The 20,477-nt window shown below is 35.5% G+C and overlaps 1 protein-coding gene across 1 annotated transcript in view; it reads right to left on the reverse strand.

Annotated features, from left to right (window-relative positions):
* The window catches only part of LOC127557314 (WD repeat-containing protein 49-like), a 71,815-nt gene that overhangs the window by 29,096 nt on the left and 22,242 nt on the right, over positions 1–20,477 (reverse strand). Inside the window, exons 6-7 of the mRNA XM_051990678.1 lie at positions 16,142–16,196; positions 15,287–15,332 (exon numbers count right to left, since the gene is read on the reverse strand). Coding sequence (XP_051846638.1) covers positions 15,287–15,332; positions 16,142–16,196 — 101 coding nt within the window. The remainder of the gene's footprint in view (positions 1–15,286; positions 15,333–16,141; positions 16,197–20,477) is intronic.

The following is a 20,477-nucleotide window of genomic DNA, read 5'->3' on the forward strand; positions in this document are numbered from 1 at the left end:
CAATTGGAGAATGGCTGAATACATTGTGGTATATGAATATTATGGAATATTATTGTTCGATAAGAAATGACCAACAGGATGATTTCAGAATGGCCTGGAGAGACTTACACAAACTGATGCTAAGTGAAATGAGCAGAAGATCATTATATACTTCAACAATACTATATGAGGATCAATTCTGATGGACCTGACCATCTTCAGCAATGAGATGAACCAAATCAGTTCTAATGGAGCAGTAATGAACTAAACCAGCTACACCCAGCGAAAGAACTCTGGGAGATGATTAAAAAATCATTACATCAAATTCCCAATCCCTATATTTTTGCCTGCCTGCATTTTTGATTTCCTTCACAGGTTAATTATACAATATTTCAGAGTCCAATTCTTTTTTGTACAGCAAAATAACGGTTTGGACGTGTATACTTATTTTGTATTTAATTTATACTTTAATATATTTAATATGTACTGGTCATCCTGCCATCTAGGGGAGGGGGTGGGAGGAAGAAGGGGAAAAATTGGAACAAAGGTTTGGCAATTGTCAATGCTGTAAAATTACCCATGAATATAACTTGTTAATAAAAAAGCTATTAAAATTTTTTAAAAAAAGAAATTTAGCTTTCTAGGTCCCACCATTGATTTAAATTCTCAAAATGTCAAAGGAAAGTCCCCTTGAACCCATGCAAATGAGAATTAATGCAGCACAAAAGCAATAAAGTGATTGTATTTCAGTAAATCATATTTCTGGTGATAGCTTTTGCTAGGACGCTGATAAAAGAGTGGGCCAGTCACTGCCCAGTCTTCATTTAAATAGCCTATACCTATTTATTGCACTTTGTGCTACTTCAAATAAAAACCAAAAACACATTACTGAAATATTAGTTTTACACTTGGAAAAACTGGATAATCAGCTTCCCCAATAAACCTGAGAACAAATGTAAACTTGTTTCTCCCCAAATACTAGTTTGCCTTACATATTACATGAAGAGAGAAATGAAGTATTCATATCTTAAAATAAAGGAACATTTTTTCAAATGAATAATTAAGTTAAAATTTGGAATTAATTTTCTTTTCTATCTGACTGTGTTATGAAGCCATAGCACAAGAGGTTAGCCATTTGTTTTAGTCATTATTTTTAACCTCTCTCTTTTTCTCTACTTAATCTCACTGGGGCTCACATACAGAAAAAAATGGACAAGGTTTTGTTCTTGGTTATTAACGAAGCTATTAACTGATGGAAGTGGTGGAGAAACTGACATATATGTGTTTTCTAATTCTCCTAATTTTTAGTGATTCCTCCTAAATCCTGGGCTCCCCCTGGCCACATTATTACCCATTTTAAAAACGAAGGGGTTGTACTCCATGGCCTTCTTGATCCCTTCTAGCTATAAATCCATGATCTACCTCTCCCCCTGTCCTTACAAAAAAGTACTAAAACAAGAAATAAAATGAGCATCTTTATCTCACAGCTGCTACCTAGTGGCTAATAGATTCATTTGAGCTCACTTTCTTGATCTTTTCTAGGCTCATCTTTTGACAGTGGGAACAGCAAGCAATAATATGAACAAGAGAAAATGAAGAAAAAGAGCCCAGATGAATTATAGTCTTGATAATAAGCTTCTGAATATTTTTCAGTTGGTTGTCATCAAACTAGAGGCAACTAAAGCTGGTCTTGTCCCTGAGAAAAGTGAAATACTGCCCTCCAGCACACCAGTTGCCTTGCCTTTGATTGAGATTGCCTTTGGATAATGGAATGGGCAAGTTCAGAACCCTCTCTCAGGAAATTCTTCTTTGCTGACCCAGATAGTTTCTGTCTTATATTTGATTTCCATTTCCACCCTTCGCCCTCACTCTGTACCAAGATGTTGTCATTTTAATTAGCAAAAATATTTGAGATAGAAAGACTGTATCTTTGATTATGCTGAATTCCAAAAGAATTTCGTAGTCATTTCAAAGAGAAAAAATTATTCTCCTCACTTTTCTTGTACTTGCTTTCCTCCAGATATGTATGAACATACAAGTAGGTAATATACATATGTTTTCTACTCAACAAACATTTGCTGAGTATATAATATGTGCTAGATTCTGTGCCAAACTATGACAGAGAGAAAAAGATGGACAAAGGTGGGGTTTTTTTTGGGGGGGAGGAGTGATAATGATGAAAAAGCCTACATATATACCTTTTATGATACTTATAGTTTTTAGTGACTCCTCCATTTCTCTGTTTGTAGGCCTCCTCAATATTTTTTTCTGTAATGTGTTTGATTCTGGCATTCTTAGGACAGACCTGTTATATCTCCCCTTCACAGTTCTCAGATATGCTGCTGTGGACATTTCTTTTTTTGCCTTCAGCTCAAGCCTCCACTAGCTATGTTTCCCACATTTTAGGGGATCATTAATTAAGACCCCAATTTCCTTTAACTATTTGACATTGGGTAACTTTGACAAAGAAATCTTTACTTAAGCATTATGTCTAGAACAAAGTACAAACATTTTCACAAATACTGTAGGGGCATAGTCTCCCTTTTATTCCCCTATATATAGCAAGAGGTCAAGATATTAGGCTAAAAGTTGATCTTAATTCTTACATGATCCCATGCCAAGTTGAAACAGGAGTATTAGATGAGCCTGACTCTTAGCTGCTTATGGAATAGGTTCCTCAAAGACAGTCAGCCCAATCAACTAGAATTTATTAAGTATCTGACACTGTGTTAAGTCATGGAAACTCACTCTCCAATACTACATGTTCTTAAGGACACAGATACTAAAAAACTGACACTGGAATGACAGGATTCTGAGGTTTCCTCCATGACTTCAGAGTGCAACAGATCACAGACTATACTCTTCTTAACTCAAAGGTCCCTCCATCTCCACTCTTTCCCAATAAAGTGTTAATAAAGGTAAAGAAGTAGAAGATGAAGATGAGAGGGCATTTTTAAATTAATCTGTAGTCAGTGGAAGTGCCTTTTCTTCATCATGTGGTTAGCTGACTGAAACCAGTTACATAATATCTACACATGTTTCACAGTGTATCTTTCAAGATAATTCTCAAATTATCCTTGAAGCAGTGCCTTGGCATTCTCCAAGTGAAAAGCTGTCATTTTCTCCTTAGTGGCTTCTATGTTGAGATACCATCTGAAATAATCTGAGCATGCACTAGATCATCTTTACATTTATAGATATATATCCAGGATGTTTCATGAAAGACAGTGCTGTGATACTACATACTACTTCATTTAGGATGTGATGTGACTACTGACTGGCTGAGAAACTGCTGAGAGAAGAAAAACAAAAGAGAAAAGAAGACTTTGAATGGAGAGTGGAAGGCCCCCACAGGCATGGGCATTTAGGGAAGAGGTGGGACTCCATTTTATTCCTCTAATGCTGGTCCCTGAACCTCTGGGACTGCTAAGAACAGGCTTTTTAGGAGAGGTTATTCATTCCGCAGTTGAGCTGAAATTTCATCTTACTTTCTGGACATAGAGCCCCTTTTTACGCTTTCTTGGGTGAACTAAACTCTATAGCTTCCTTGTTGTGGCTTTCCTTGCTTGCTGTCATTTGATAGAAGGGTTGAGGAGCTAGTCCTGCTATGCTAATTGTTACTCTCCATGTCTGAGATGGAATTATTTCCACTCTCTACTTCTACACATTAATCACCAGGGGAAATGGCTATCATTCTAAACACCCCCCATTATATCCCCAGACTACAAATAACTCATGTATAATAGATATAATTCTTAGTATTTATAAAATTCAAGTCTGTCTCTGTTTTACAGGAGATGAAAAATTACATTTCTGCTCTTTAGGTTTTTGAGTAGAATGAAGTCTGTGTTGGAAGAATGGAAGAAGAGTTTCTTGGAGGAAATAAAGAAGATAATGAACCTGAATGGTCAAAGGGTAATCCTAAATTATGTCAGGCTATCAAATGATGGAAGAATGTGGCATAACAATGACCACTGAATATTTAGAGTTTAATAATAGCATTGGGTTACTTCACATGGAGAGGAGACACAGATCATTTCAAGAAGAAGCACCTTCTTATCCTATAAGAAAAAAAAATATATAAACCATAGATGTCAACAGGGAGGAAGAGTGGTCGTTTATGACTCCCCAATAAGGGACTATTAAGGATATAAATAATATTAGTTGTCTTGAAGCATATTTTTGGTTCATAATAGAGATTTTTAAAAGTTGTCAAATATGATGAGCATTATCTTTTTTATGATTTATGCTGGAACAAATTATACTACCAGGAAGCATGTATAAACAAAGACTAAACATTATGAAGTTCTGGGGAGAAAAACCGAAGGTCTTAGGAACAAGGTGATATTTTCAATAACATTGCCTTTTGAAGGTAGGGAGTCCAGAAGATGAATGTAGATTTCAGTAGTGAATAGATTTAAGAAGATAGTTTTTGAGAAAGAAATTTGGATTTTTTGAATTTCACTTTAAATTTAGGTATTGAGAGATGGAATGTACTTGATTAAGGGACTCTAGGCTCATTTTCTTAATTCATACTTCAAAAATCAAGTTGAGTTCCCAAAGCATGTCTGACTACATTTCTTTCTAGGATCCTAAAGATAACCAGAGAGATTAGGGTATCTTTCTATGTATTATTGTTCATGATCCTCCATCTAGTTAACATCTTTTCAGTAACAATTAACTGATCATTAATACCATGATATCCCCAATGATCTTCCTTGGTAACAATGAATCAATTAATATCAATTGGCTTTTACAAAAGGATATTTACAGAGGTTATAAAGCAAGACCTGAAGTACAAAAACTTTTAAGACCCGGAGTACACTTTCCTCTCCCACCTCAGCCATTGGAAATTTAATATGTTTTTCTGACTTTTCAAAGTTCAGAAGGTCAGGGCCTGATCCATTGAGTCTGACACTCATATATCTAAGACCAAGAAAGAAGAGACAGTGCAGACACAGAAGAAACAACAGGTCCAAGTGTTTGGGACTACATGGCAACTAGGTGGAGGAAGGATTCCCCCATCCATAGGTTACAGGATTTTTTTCCTCCTTATTCAAAAGCTACCAGGAGAAAAAAGATCATTGGTCTACTTGTGCTTTTAGTGTACACACTCAGTTCCAGCTCAGAGACTTTTCTTCACTAGACTTCTGCATGATTTTATGCACAACATTTCTATTATGCACAACAAATTCAGACTCACCAGTTCTTCACATAGATACACATCAAGCAAAGAACCTGTGCATGTTCCTAAAACTGGGTTCTTCTTGGCCATTATCCATTATGTTTCTAAATCTGTTTAGGACTTTAAATTGAAAGTTGAGGAGGAAAAAGAAAAATGTTCAAACAGATCTAGATATTATAGAGAACAATAGTCACAACTAGGAAGAATAGCAGAAAAAAGAACCACTAATTTACAAGAAACAATATACAAAAAAAGAGAAAGAACAATAAAATTCATGACCTCAGATCCATAAATTCACAAAATATGAGTCATAAATACAGTGAATTAGAGATCCCAATGCAAGGTGATAAATATGAACTCATATAGACCATTGAAAATTATTAAGATGTGACTTACAACTGGACTACTTCACTCAAAAGAAATAAAGTAGATTTAAAAGGTAAGGTAGAACGGCACTTTTTTTTATTAAGAAGATAGACTGATTTCAGGAAATCTAGGATGGAGGAAACACTGAAATTTGGGCAAGAATCAATGGAGGTAGAAACAGTATCAACATTGTGATAGTATTATCAGCTGGACAGAAAAAAGAATCAGATAAGTTTGTAAAGCACATCACAAATTTAGCAGAGAGACATGATCTAAGAGTCATGGGAGACTTCAATTATCTATATATCCTCCAAAACTTCTCTCTCCCTAACAGTGGAATATCTGACAGAGTACTGATTAGCCTTAATAATAACTTCATTCTTCAAAAGATAAAGAAAAGCCATAAGAATAGCCATTCTGGCTCTAGTTGACCAAAAAGAGGGAATTTGTTGCTAGAGTAGATATGGTTGAAATTCTGGCAGTAAGAAATAATTCCATTTTAAACTTCATTATGGAGAAAGAGAAGAAAGCTATACATTATCTGACATGCAAAATATATTTTAGGACAATGGATTTTAAAGGGTTCAGTGAAAGGATAGGTAATCAAGTTAGCAAATAAGCATTTAGTAAATGCCTACTATGTGTCAGATACTGGAGATAAAAAGATAAATGAAAACAACTTCTGCTTTCAAGAATATTACAGTCTAACCAAAATAAACAACATGTTATGTGTGTGTGTGTGTATACATACACATATGTATATGTATATGTGTGTGTTTACCTGATTAGGGTACCTGATATTTTTTTAATAAAATAACATAATTTTAATATTTTTTATATATATACATATGTATACATATGTATATACATATGTTGGAGACAGGAAACAAAGAGCCAAGAAGAACATGACGACCTGTGCGTAAACTTTGATACGGCTAGCTAAAACATTGTGAACAAACAATATGTCCTAAATTCCTGAGACAAGATAACGAGTGTGTCCCAGGAAATCGGCCATATCCGCCCTGGAACTAGATAACGAGTATGCCCCAGGATGTCAGCCACACCTGTGTTCTGACATTCTTCTCTTTACATTGCAACCCCCCACCCAGAAAACGCAGGCAGTCAAACCATATATAACTAAGCTCCTTTTTTCAATAAATGAGACTTTTTTCCACTGCAATGTAGTCTCTCTCCTCCTTCTCGCCCGTTTCTCTTGCAGGTCTTAGTCGTTTCCTCGACACCCCACGAATTACGAGGTCCTGCTGGACGGGACATACATACATACATATATATATATATATATATATATATATATATATATAATATATATATATATATATGGGGGGGGGGGGGAATAGTAGTTGGCTAATGAGAAACATCCATAGGGCAGGAGTCCTTAACTTTCTTTATTTATGGATCCTTTTGACAGTCTGATGCTACCTATGGATCCATTCTTGAAAATGTTTTTAAATGCATAAAATAAAACACAGAAGATTATAAGGAAACCAATCATGTTGAAATGGTTATAAAATATTAAGCATAAAAAGTTTGCAGACCACAGGTTAAGAATTTCTCTTTCAGAGTTGCTCAGATTCATCTTTTCTTGTGGGTTATAAAGCATACACAGATGTTCCCTTTCTAATTTCAATTAAATATGTAGAAATTTGAAAGTTTGTTTCCAGCCACAACTAAGAATTAGTATTTTATGATGATGAAAATCATCTAATTGGTTACAAAGCCTGAAGAACCAACGACCCAGAAAATGTGGAACTGAAATTGAGTTCAAATACAAAAAGGACAATCCAATGGTATCTCAGTTTCTTTCCTTCCTGGCAACAAAGAAAGTAAGAAATGCTATGAGCTACTAGGTAGAAGGCTGCCCTATCTTACCTGACTATTATGTGTCCACAAGCATATGATACTGCTATTTTTTGTGTGTTAATTCATTCTAGATATTAGATGAATGACTTTTCTGATATGGTGGTACCTTGGCAACCTCATCAGTTTAGATGATCCATCAAAATAATCAGTAATCTTCTTGGCATTTGAAGTCAGATACAATTCTAGATCTGGAGCTAGGAATGTTTTGCCACAGTTCTCTTTAATTGTCTTGACTCAGTTTCACTGCACTAGGTTCCCTTGTCTCAGTTTCTTTAACTGTTCTGTGTCAATCCCCTAAGTTGTAAAACCCTCTCTCTGGTCTGATTGAGGACCATTTGCTCTAAGGTTATAAATTGTTAGCAAGACAAACAAGAGAGGAGACCTCCTGACTCTTTTATGTCCTCAAAAATTTACAATATCCCTCTAAAATATTCCAAGATACCTCACTGACATCTTTATCTCTGTGTATTCAAACATCCTGTCTCTGGGTTTTTTTGGGTTTATGGCCTCCCCCATCCTGACAGAAGTTTTCCCGCGCTTCTCACCCCTTCCTTTGTTCAGAGAAAAGGTATTTAAGAAATTGGGGTTCCTCCATTCATTGCTGGAGGCTGGAGGCTGGAGGCTGGCGGCTGTATGCTGGACGCTGGATTCTTTGGGATGAGTCTCCTCCAGCCCTGGGACCAACATGGATTCCTTGGTCCCAGTATATCTCTATCTCTCTCTGACTGGATAATTTGAGATGAGAGTCCTGTCCAGTCAATTTTACTCTCCCATTAGTAAAATATTTAAAAACTCTCTAATCTCTCTCCTGCCTCAGTTTCTCCGGCATTACATTTTGGAGGTCCCACTGAGATAATAGAAACTGAGAATTGGATTAGAGATAGAGACCTCTCAGTCTCCACCTAGGCCGGAGGAGGCTCAGGATTTTGGGTCTATTCCTTAGGAAAAGATCAGCACTCTGGTTACCCCCAGAGCCTCCGGGGAAAAGGAAGCAGTTTTTCAGCCTCAGTCTGGCCTACAGTGGACAACAAAATCGATTCGGCATTTGGGAGAGTAAGTCTATCTGGGTACCTTTTAGGGTACCATCTGGTTCTGGTTCTGGTTCTGGTTATTCTGGTTCTGGTCTGATCTGTTGCTAGCAACCTGTAGTCTCAGAATAAATACCGACGGGTTTAAAAGTTCTGAGATGGGTATTTTCTGGGACGCTGGAAAATATCCTCTGGGTATGTGTTATATGTTTGTTTAATGTTGGAACTGTGTAGTCTGTGTGATGTGTGTTCTATGTTCTGTGTGATTTGTCTATTATGTTGTTGGTTGAAAATTTTTTAGAACAACGTTGCAACTGTGCTTAGTAAAATGGAGCTCCATGTGTGTCTGTGTGTGTCTGTGGCAAAAGTTAGCAAGCTTATAAGAGATAAGAATTCAGCCTCTGTATTGCAGGCTTAGAAAATATCAAGAAGTTTGAAAAATCTTTCTCTCTCTCTGTCTCTGGCTGACTGCAGCAGCCTGGGAGAAAAAGGGAGAAAAGAGAGAGAAGAAATAAATTTTTAAAAAATAGATTGAAAGGGATTTGAAAGTTTGGGAAAGTTAAATATGTATATATAGAAGAGCAGTGTGCTAACATTTAAAGGAAAGAAGTTTGAATGGAATATCTAGGCATTCTCTGTAAAGGCAGAGAAAAGCACTACATGGGCTTGGAAGTTCACAGAGGCCCCTTTGGATTCTGGAATGGGAAAAGGAATTCAAGGTGAAACAAACTTCTCACTGGGGGTGGAGATCCTGGAAACAGCCCCTAGTCTGTTTGCTTATTTAAGAGCTTTGTTAACTTTTAAGAACAATGATTAAGGAAAATTTGTTTGTGATGTTAAACTTTTTTAAGGAACAGCCTACTAGAGTAAAGAGCAATAAAATTCAAGCTTAGTCTGGCCTGGGCAATAAAAAGCTCTGGAGATAAGATGTTAATAGCTGTTAGAAGAAATGTGGTGGAAGAGAAAAGAAAAAAAAAAAACTTTTAAAAACAGCTGTATTTAGTTTGATTCAGTTTGTTACCTTCTAAATATATTGAGTTATTTGTTAATATAAGTTATACTTTAAATTCAGCTTTGCTGGACATGTGGGGGTTTTATGGAGGTTTGGGCTATTCACTATAGTATGAATCTTACAGATTTTTGAAGGAAAAAGGAAAGAGAAATGCAGGTGATTTAGAAAGGACTGATTTGCAGGGCAATTAGAGGTTTGCAGGGCAATTAGAGGTTTGCATGGTTTTAGGAAGGTGAAAGAAAGACTTTTGGGAGTAGGTGAAGAGGTGGGGGAGGGAGCCACCCACCCCCACTGTCTTCTGCTACTTTTCCAAAGGAATCTGGTAGGAAAGTTCTTTAAGGAGATTGTTCAAGTATGTAGCCAGGGAGAAAGAGAAAGTTGGAAATGGGTGAATTTGGGAAGAAACCTGATGTTGGGAAACTGATGGGCTAAATCTTGAAAAGAATCCCCATGTAGGAAATTGAGTGGGGAACCTGAGGGAAGTTTTTTTAGGGAGCAGGAGTGGGGGAAGGGTGGCCACATGGAATCCTCTCCTCCCCCTCTCCTCTAAGTATGTTCCTGACGTTTTTTTCTTATCTGATTACGGCCAGTGCTTCAAACTGTGATCTTAAAGGAATATACTTACTTTTAGGTTAATTGATTGAATATTTGTTTCTTGATACATAAAAGTTTTCTTGATTAAGGAATATGGTCATAAATGTGATCCATACTTTGGTAGGAATATTTCTAAAAGTTTAATTGCTATTTTTAAAAAAATCTTCTTGAATTCTTTTATGTGGAATTGGGTCTTTTGTATAAGTTTAAATTGATTATATTGGGTCATCCTGAAGTTATTTAAAGAGCCTCTGAAAATAATAGTTTTTTTCTTTGTCCTTTTGAAAATGTTTCTGTTATCGACAATATGTAATTTGGGATGTTTTTCTATGTATTGGGTATTTTAAAAGCAAAATGATTTGTATGTATAATGTTCACTTATGTAACATCTACCTAGATATGATAATTGTTCTAAGTTGTGAACTTACTGAGGCAAAATTTTTCTGTTATTACTGTAAAGTTATGATAAATCTTTGTTTAAGAGTTATCAGAAATTTGATTAATGGCATCCGTTATTGGAGGTAAAAGTTCTTAGGCTTATGGTTAATTAGTTAATGCTATTTGGGAGTTTTAAAGCTCCACCCTCTGACAGTTACTGGGAGGATTGATTAGAATAAAATTGGGTGAAGGCTATTTTATTCTGTAGTGCTGAAGGTTGAGTTTTAATTGTTTATGTTATGTTATTGTTATGTTCTTGCATTTTTTCTTCTGTAACTGATCTCTGTGATCAGAGCAATGGTCAATAGAAACTGTTAATGCAATTCAATTATGTCATGCCTTGCTATTTTCAGTCTGGTTATATGTCATTATTGTATCCTGAATGCTTGGGCAACTGATAATTTCCCCTGGTCATCTGTCTGTTATTGGATATTTGTGTTTTATTTCTTTAAGGTTTCTACATGATAAGAGAACAATTAACAGGTGTCTGTGAGACCTCACTGATGTTGCAACTTGGGACTACACCAGTTTGCTTGGCTTGTAAAACAAACTCATCTCTTCACATAGGAAACTGCTGGCCAATTTATTTTGGCCTCCTCATATTTTGCAGCAGTCTGGTGAACTGAGTCTTTCTATCTGAGACTGATCTAATCTTTATTTGTTAGATTTGTGTTTTTGTTGTAGATTTTGGTCAAATTACAGATATTGGCTTGCTTTTGGGACCTGGATCAGCTTTGATCAGCTTTGATTCTCAGCATGGCATATCCATCCCCTGCATGGAATGAGAGCCTCCTATCACTTCACAGCCTGGAGCAGCAGTTTTTTAAATGAGACCATGGATTGGACCTTGATCGAGTGTACTTTGGACTGATATAAGGGACTTTGGGAATGGTTGATGACTGACTGTTAAACCTTGCCTGGATCATCTATTACTGTGTGTTTAAGATTTGGGATGGATCTGTTAAAACTGTGTAATTATTGCTGTTATGTTTGAGAGATTTTTAGGAAATGCTTCTGTACTAGTCTGTTATGTATAGGGATTTTGATTCACTCTTGGGATTTATATGGGGAATGGTCATTTGATAATTCCTTTCAGGGAGGAAAAAAAAGGGGAGGAAGAGGTAGAACATTGGGGAAACTGGTATACTTTTTTCAAAATACCTGAAAGAATGGGAATCCCTAGCTCCTATTCACTTGCCTTAGGCATTTCTGCCCCACCCCCCGCATCTCACTAGTTTAGATTGAATTTGAATGTTTTAGCTTTAGAATCCCTTATTTGTTGGAATTGCCCTGGCAGACTCAGTTTTGGGGATTATTTTTTTTTAGAAAAGTTTTAGAAATCAGACACCTGTCCTGGACTGGCAGTCTCTCTGATCTGTTTTTCCATTCATGTAACCCCAGTTCATTAATTAGTACCTCAGCATTTCAAAGAACCTTGTTTGATATCAGGCATCTAAAAGTTTGGGGTTTGCCTGCCTTGATGGTCTAACTCTGCATAATCTGCTCAGAAATCTGTATTCTAGTAGCAGCAGCTCTGGGTGGAGACAGGTGAAGCTACTCCAAGCCTTACCCTTCTCCCCTGGAGTGGGTTGCCCTTTGAATGAGCCCTTGAGCCCTGCTGTTAGTTAAGTGCATAAATGACTACAGATCTAACTGTCCATCTCAAACTGGATTCTCTGGCTGAGATGGTGCTCCAGAACTGTAGAGGACCTGACATGCTTGCAACAAGGGAGTCTTTGTACAGCTGTTAACTCTGGGGTTATCAGGGAGAGACTTGCTCTTGCCATATGAGTCCTTACATTTTTCTAGTTTTATTTTTGCTCATTTGCTTTATATAGGGTGGGTCAAAGACCTCCTGGGTACCTAGAGGAAGGTGCTAAGATTCAAAGGTTTGAATATTTAGGAGAGAGAGTGTGGAATGTTATGCCATAGTTCTCTTTAACTGTCTTGACTCAGTTTCCCTGCACTAGTTTACCTTGTCTCAGTTTCTTTAACTATTCTGTGTCAATTCCCTAAGTTGTAACACACACACACCCCCACTCTGGTGTGACTGAGGACCATTTGCTCTAAGATTATAAATTGTTAGCAAGACAAACAAGAGAGTAGACCTCCTGACTCTTTTCTGTCCTCAAGAATTTACAATATCCCTCTAAAATATTCCAAGATAACTCAACTGACATCTTTATCTCTGTGTATTCAGACATCCTGTCTCTGGGTTTTTTGGGGTTTATGGCCTCCCCCATCCTGACAGAAGTTTTTCCCACACTTCTCACCCCTTCCTTTGTTCAGAGAAAAGGTATTTAAGAAGTTGGGGTCCCTCCATTCATTGCTGGAGGCTGGAGGCTGGCAGCCATATGCTGGACACTGGATTCTTTGGGATGACAGTCTCCTCCAGCCCTGGGACCAACATGGATTTCTTGGTCCCAGTATATCTTTATCTCTATCTGACTGGATAATTTGAGACAAGAGTCCTGTCCAGTCAATTTTACTCTCCCATTAATAAAATATTAAAAACTCTCTAATCTCTCTCCTGCCTCAGTTTCTCTGGCATTACAGGAAGACCTGAATTCAAATCTGGCCTCAGACATTTGTTATCTATGTGACCTTGGGAAAGTCATTTAACCCTATTTGCCTCAATTTCCTCATCTGTAAAATGAGAAAACAATAAACCACTCCAGTGATTTTGCTAAAAAAAAAAAAAAAATCCCAAATAGTTCATGACTGAAGAGACTAAACAATAATAAAAATACAGAGTCTAATGGTACTGACAGCAATGTATGACAATAGAGGTAATATCATTTTACTTTCCTACATGTACACTATTTCAGTCAAACTGACTTTTTAGCTCTTCCTCATTCTTCACCTTTCTGCCTTTGGATACAAATAAAGCTATTTGACCATGCCTTAAAACCAAATCACTTTGGCTATAACTGATTGGCCAAAAATAGGTCCCAGTTCAAGCCTCACTTGGTCATTGTTTGGGTTTTAGTGGCTCAGAATCAGTGTAAATAACAAATGTTTCTGTTCTAGCCAGAAACCCTGGGATCTTACCTTCTTATATTGATTTTGTTTTTTGGGCAGGCAAACTAGGGCATCTTCTGCCTAATTTCTTACCTAGCCTTAATAACACATTCACTGAATATGTATTGACTTAGACCATTTGAGACTTAGAAAACACCTTAGCTTAAAAAGGCCAATGTCTCTCTACTGCATCAGGGGCCATCTCCAGTCATCCCGACCTATGTCTTTTCACTAGACTCAGATGACTCTGGAAGAGTGAGGGTGATGACTTTGTACAATCCTGCTTCACTTAAATCCAGTTCACTTGTAAATCAAGATATCACCGTCCTGATGTGATTGATTCTCTTCAAGAATGAAGGATGAAAAACAATATATAGTTCTCATATCTGAAATGTATTGTGAGAAATGCTGAAAAGTTGGTTTCCACAGAGTTTCAAGTTTTGAGGTAGTGTGGGATAGTGAGTACCACTGACCAAGAGGTTTTCAGAATGTGAGAAGGTTAGGATTCACAGAACAATTAAGAGATCAATAGAAGCCTTGAGCTAAAAAGAAATTGAGGAGCTAGAAAGGCACAGGTGGATTCAGCCAATCAAGAAAGACTCTAGTGGTTTTGAGAAAACCACAAACTTAAGATAATAGCTGATTCAGCCCAAACTTGTTGGGGTCAATGACCAGACTTGACCAAATTACTACTGTGCCTGCTTAATAGGTTAACTGAATATTAAACAACATACCCCAAAGGAGTTTTCTGCCATTTTTGAACGTGGGATGTATGACGAGAGGGGTCATATTTTATACATATTAAGGGGAAACATGTAGGGACGTATCAGAAAGACTGTAACCCAGATAAAATGGGTCAATCTGTTCTCTGAAGGAAGGAGCTGTGTCACATGAGGAAGTATAAAGTTTCCCCCATTTCTCTCTTCCCAAAGAGGAGTGGGATCTGCTTCTGGCCAGAAATGTTAAGAGGATTTCTTAAAATTCTTCTTTAATAGATTTTCCTTGATATCTGATTTCAGTGCCAAGAGTATTATTTCTAACAATATCTATCTGGTACCTTCAACTGATAGAATTCTTAGTTTCTTCGAAGCTTGGGTACCACTTTCTATATGAGAATCTTTCCTGATTTTCCCAATTATTTGCATTTTCTCCCTCTTGAAACTATTTTTAATTTATTTACTTGGGTAAATATTGTATTTCCTTGAGATCAGGCACTTCCTCTTCTTCTCCCCACTATAATTTTAGTCTTTGTAACTGTGCCTTCCATAAAGATTTAATATGTATGTTGTGAATTCAGAATATTAAAAAGTATAAGACTTTAAGTAGGGAGACCAATTAGGATAGTAGAATTTGAAGACAGAAACTATGTATCTGATTGATTTTTTTATTCCCCACTGAAACTAGCTCAGTGTCTACCATGTAACAATTCAATAAATGGTTGTTAAAGTGAATAGATTCTAAGGGTGGCCCAATATGACTCAGCCATGTCTGCCACTTACTATCTCTGTAATCTGTTTTCTCAAGCACCCAACTGAGATCATGAAGAACAAACAACAGGAGTAAAACCAGAACAAGAAAATGTTTCCAGAAGAGAATCTAAAGAATTCTTTCCTCACTCAATTTCTGCTTCACTAGCCAGGTATATTACCAGGTAAGAAATGCTAAAAACAAACAACCATATTAACCTTTCCCCAATATTTCTTTTTAAAAGGAAAATAGTCAACTGATACAAAGTTTATCCTGTATCAAGGAGGTGAAACTTTTATTTTGTTGTTCACTTACAAAATATATGTTTATTCTTCTGTCCCATCCCACAGCTATGATGTACCTAAAACAATAAAAATTCAGAAGTCAGATATTTAAGCACTTATGAATTGCATTAATAAATCAAGGACCCAGGATTTCATCACTCTCATATGAATTGCAATCCATCTGTAACTTAGTGGTCAAGTTTTAGAGAGTTGAGTGTGTTGTACTAAATGACTTCTAAGTATTAAATCTAAAATCCTATGAACTCCAACTCCAAAGTTACAAGTTAACAGACAACTGCTTCTTTCACTTTATAGAATTTGGGGAATTTGTAAATCTCAAGTAGAATGTTGAGCTTAAGTTATTCTGGGATGGTTAAAAAAAAAAAAAAAAAAAAAAAAAAAGCATGTGAAGGAACATATTATCTCCCAGTAACTTATTCTTATGAAAGCAGGCAATGATGTTATTATTTACTTATATAGTATTTTATGGTATGGTGTCTTATTTGATACTTATAAGTTAAATATTACCTTATAAGCTAGGTTATTAGCCCCATTTTATAAATGAAGGAAAAGAGGCTTAAAAAGGTTAAATAACCTTTCAAGTTTATATGCCTAACAGGGAGGTAAGATTCAACTCTCAGTCTTCTGATTACAAGTGCTCCTTCCACTACTCCATGATATAATAAATTGTTCAGAAGTATCCTGGAAATCCTGGATTAGAGAGGAGAAGTTGGAAATAGGGAGACCAATTAGAATACAGTATCTGAAAGCAAGTTGTTCATGGCAATCCTTGAAATATTTGAGGATATTACAAATCCACCAAGTTTTCTCTCCACCAAGTTAACATTTCTGAAAAACAAGTCTTACTATTGTGGCTATAACTTACTTATTTTGAAAAACTTCTACATAGGTACAGTCACAGACTTCATTGTGCTTTTCATCTAGAAAAATAATACAATCAATTTGTATTCTCAAAAACACTTTAAATCAATCAATTGGTCAACAAGCATTTATTAAGTACCTACTATTTGTTAGGTAGTTCTACACATTAGAGATATATAAGCATAAAGAATAAAACAATTCCTGTTCTCAAGAAACTTTCATTTCCATTATAAACACTTGAATTGTTTTGATTATTTTGGGTCTGATTCTACTTGTGAATAGAGGAGAAACCATTGACTTTTAAAAAAATTAATGATAACTTCCAGGCTCCTATTCAAAGACCCTGAAAGTTAGGAAAGCTTTGTCAATTTACCAAACTGAACCTTATAACCAGAAAGCTAATTTTCTGCTCTTCACAGTACCTAGAGCCCTGGGCCTGGAATTAGGAATACCTGAATTCAAATTTGTCCTCAGATAGATACTTACTGGCAGTATGATCTTGGACAAGTCACTTAATCTCTTTTGCCTCATTTTTTTCAACTTCAAAATGAGGGTAATAATAGCATCTACCGTCTAGAGTTGTTGTGAGGATCACATAGATCATAGTAGAAAGAATTAAACCTGGTACTCAGTAAATGCTTGTTTCTTTCTTTCTTCCTTCCTCATGGTAAGTCTATTAAATACTCTTACAGCAAAAGGGAGGATCAGGATTTATAGTTTCATGATGTTTTTCATGCATGCCCTTCCCAACTATTTTACCAAAATTCTTGTAAACATTAAACAATCCTTTAGCTTCTTTTCAGTAGCCATTTATCACAATATTTCTATCGGTAGACAAAATAAAAACGTAGAAAAACATGACAATGATTGTAATAATAGTATAAAGAACCTATCTTACTTTATTAATCATCTTTAGATTTTGCAATATTTAGAATATTCAGTAGGGCCTGAGTCCTTTAAGAAGTTTAATGGTATCCACAATATTGATATAAATAATAAAAATCATATGTTTATCAATAGATGCTAAAAAAGTTGTTGACAAAATTCTATACTCATTTCTATCAAGATTCTATAAACCATAAGAATAAATGGATATTTCCTTCAAACAATAAATTTATCTAAATCTAACAACAAACATAACATGTAAATAAGAAAATTTAGAGGCCTTTCAGTAAAATCAGGAGTAAAGCAAAGGTACTTATAATCACAACTGCTATTCAGTAACATAGTGCTAAAAATGCTAACTATAGCAATGAAGATGAAGATGAAGAAGAAGAAGAAGAAGAAGAAGAAATAAGCACAAAGAGAAAATTATTACTTTTTGCAAATCTATACCAAGATTCATCTAGAGATTATTTGTCCCTCTTTATACAACATTCTTTGCAAATAAAAAAGACAGATATAGATAATTATGAAAAATTAATCAATAGGATGAGCTAATATAATGACAATGTTATTTAAATGAATTTATTTATTTAGTGCTGTATAAATTAAACTCCCAAAATATTTTATAGATAGAAAAAAATAATAATGAAATTCATGTCATGAATTAAAGTTTAAGAATCTTAAGGGTAATAAGGAAAGAAAAATTAAAAGAAAAGGGGTTTTATAAGGACCAGATCTCAAATAACACTATAATGTAGTAATCATGAAAACAATTTTGTAGTGGTAAAAAGGAAAAAATTAAACAGAAAGAGGTTGATCAGTAGATCATGACATACACTAAGCACATGACATATACTAACAAATAAATACATTGGTATAGTATCTGATAAACACAAAGAACTCATTCAATAAAGGAAAGGAATCACTACTGGGAAAAATGCTGAGAAAATTGAACAGTTATGTGTGAGAAATTAAGTTTAAACCAACACCTCACACTATACACAAAGAAAGGATACAAATGGATACATGACCTGGCAATTTGGAACCATGCCCCAAAAGTTACCAAATTGAATATACCCTTTAATCCACTTATACCATGACCAAGTCTAGACTTCAAAGAATTTTTTAAAAAGAATGATGTCTGTGTGCTCAACTATTTATAGCAGCTCCTTTTGTAGGTAACTAAAAATTCGAGATTAAGTGAATGTCCTATAGGGAATGGCAAAACCACTTGTGTTTTATTAAAGCAATGGAATATTATTGTACCATAAGTGGACAATTTCTGAAAAACAATTGTGAATATCATTATGAGTTGATACAACATTATAGAGAAAAACAATTTTGAAAGACTTTGGAACTCTAATTAATACATCAATAAATATTAGTGCAAATGAAAATGCCACATCTTCTGATAGAGGTAATGAACTTGATGTAGAAACATATTTTCAAATATGACAAATGTGGGAATTTGTTTTGCTGGACTCTGTTTATATATATTGTAGAGTTTGTTTTCCACTTGAAAAGAAATTGCTCAGAGAAGAGAATGAATTAATTCAAAAACAAACACTTGAAGGAAAAAAAAAGAAATCTGGTTGTACAAAGAAGGGGAAAGACATTTACTTGGTGGGAAGAGAAGGGACAGAATGATTGAGTAAATTAGAAATAGCTATCATATACATTCATTTTAAAGTAACCTCTCTTGTTTAAAAAATAAAGAAGTTCAAAGTCACCAAGAAAGGGAAAGGACATCGTTAATTGTACAGAGTTTATGCTTATGACCACTGTAAAAATCATCTAGATGAAAGGAATTTTAGAGGAAGCCATTTAAGAATTAATATGGACTACAGTTAGCATAATGGAAACAGGAAGAAGTTAAGGGAAATTTTTATCTTTAAGTCAAGTAGTAAAGAAGGGTGAGGTCATGATAGCTGAAGCAAAAGGAAAGGAATTAAAAGGGCAGACAACGCCCTTATTTGATTAGTTATGGCCCCGGTATGAATTCAAAAAGGTGAGAGGCTCTAAAAGAATTAAAAGAAATGATAAACTCCTGTACAGATCAGACCCTATCAAGGCTAAAACCAGCACTGCCAATAAATGATATACCAAGAGTAGTCCCATTCACAGAAGGGCAGTAGAAGAGAGTAGGGAAAAAGAGCCTAACAGGATTGTTAGCAGTTCTGCAGGAGAGCAGCTACATTAGAGCTGGAAATTCACTGGGAACTGGTAATATGAATTGTTCCACACTGTGCACTCATCTGTGCATGATCCTTAGATATGCATCTTCCTTCCCACCTATCATATGGGGATCTGTGAAAAGACCACCTCCATTTGGAAGGGGAAAAATTTTCTTGCCATTAATTTTGTTGGGCTGTTTAATTAAATGTCTTTTGCTTTGACTTGAGAATTTGGTTGGTCTGGTAAAATAAATATTAGTGGGGGCTCAGAAGTTTTAGTTTGTTTTGCTTTGTGCTTTTGAACCTGGAATATCTTTCTCCAGGTTCAGAGTTTTATTGTTGGGGCTATTCTGGATTTCCATTGTAGTTTACTTAAAATTTCTGGGATTCATTTAAGATTTTTATTTTTTTTCTAGCTATGATTTTTTTAACATATGATTTTTATAGATGAAATGAGTGATTAAAAAAAAAAAAACTATTATCCTGTTCTGTGTAAAGATGTTGCTGTGTTATTTTTACATTGTATTATAGCACCATGGTTAGTCAGATATTGAAAATTTTGTACACAGCAATACAACTTGATGCTCATTAAGTATTGTTAAGATAAGTATGATTTGACTGTGAGGCAGATTACATTGCAAAGACTCTGCATCATACTGTGGTCACTGTGGGGGTAATATAAGGGATATGAGGATGAAGAAATAGTAGCTAGAGTTTGTAAACCGAAACAGCAATACATTCCAGCTTGCTTAGAGTCGTCACTGTTAAATGAGATTCTTTGATAACTAGTGTCTTGACTTCCTACCACGAGGTGGTGAACATGTTTAAAGATATCATAGTGAGAGGAGATTGGATTGTGGATGATATGAGAGATTTTCTAGTGGAAGCAGCACCAATCCCAGCAATTAAGGATACAAGAGTAGTAGTTATACCATCTTATATAAAGTCAATGACCAGGAGTACACACCTTTCCTCTACAATCATTGATCTTATGGTAGTTGTTACTCATGATAGGAAATCTGTCTACTTAATAACACTACTACATGGGTCTGAGATGTAAAACAGTGATCCATCTTAGAGGGGCATCCCTTTCTACCCAATGTGAAAACCTCAACATCTTGCTAGAAACTTGCACACAGATGGCATAAAAATGACATGAGATTGGTGTAGAGAGAGATATAGGGACAATTACTGGAGATCCTTAAAAGACCTTTTTTATGGTATTATGTCTTATCACTCCAGCTTCATGGGTTTTTAAATGTCTGTGGAAGTAGCCAATTT

This window comes from Antechinus flavipes, chromosome 3 (assembly GCF_016432865.1).
Source record: "Antechinus flavipes isolate AdamAnt ecotype Samford, QLD, Australia chromosome 3, AdamAnt_v2, whole genome shotgun sequence".
Lineage (NCBI taxonomy): Eukaryota > Metazoa > Chordata > Mammalia > Dasyuromorphia > Dasyuridae > Antechinus > Antechinus flavipes.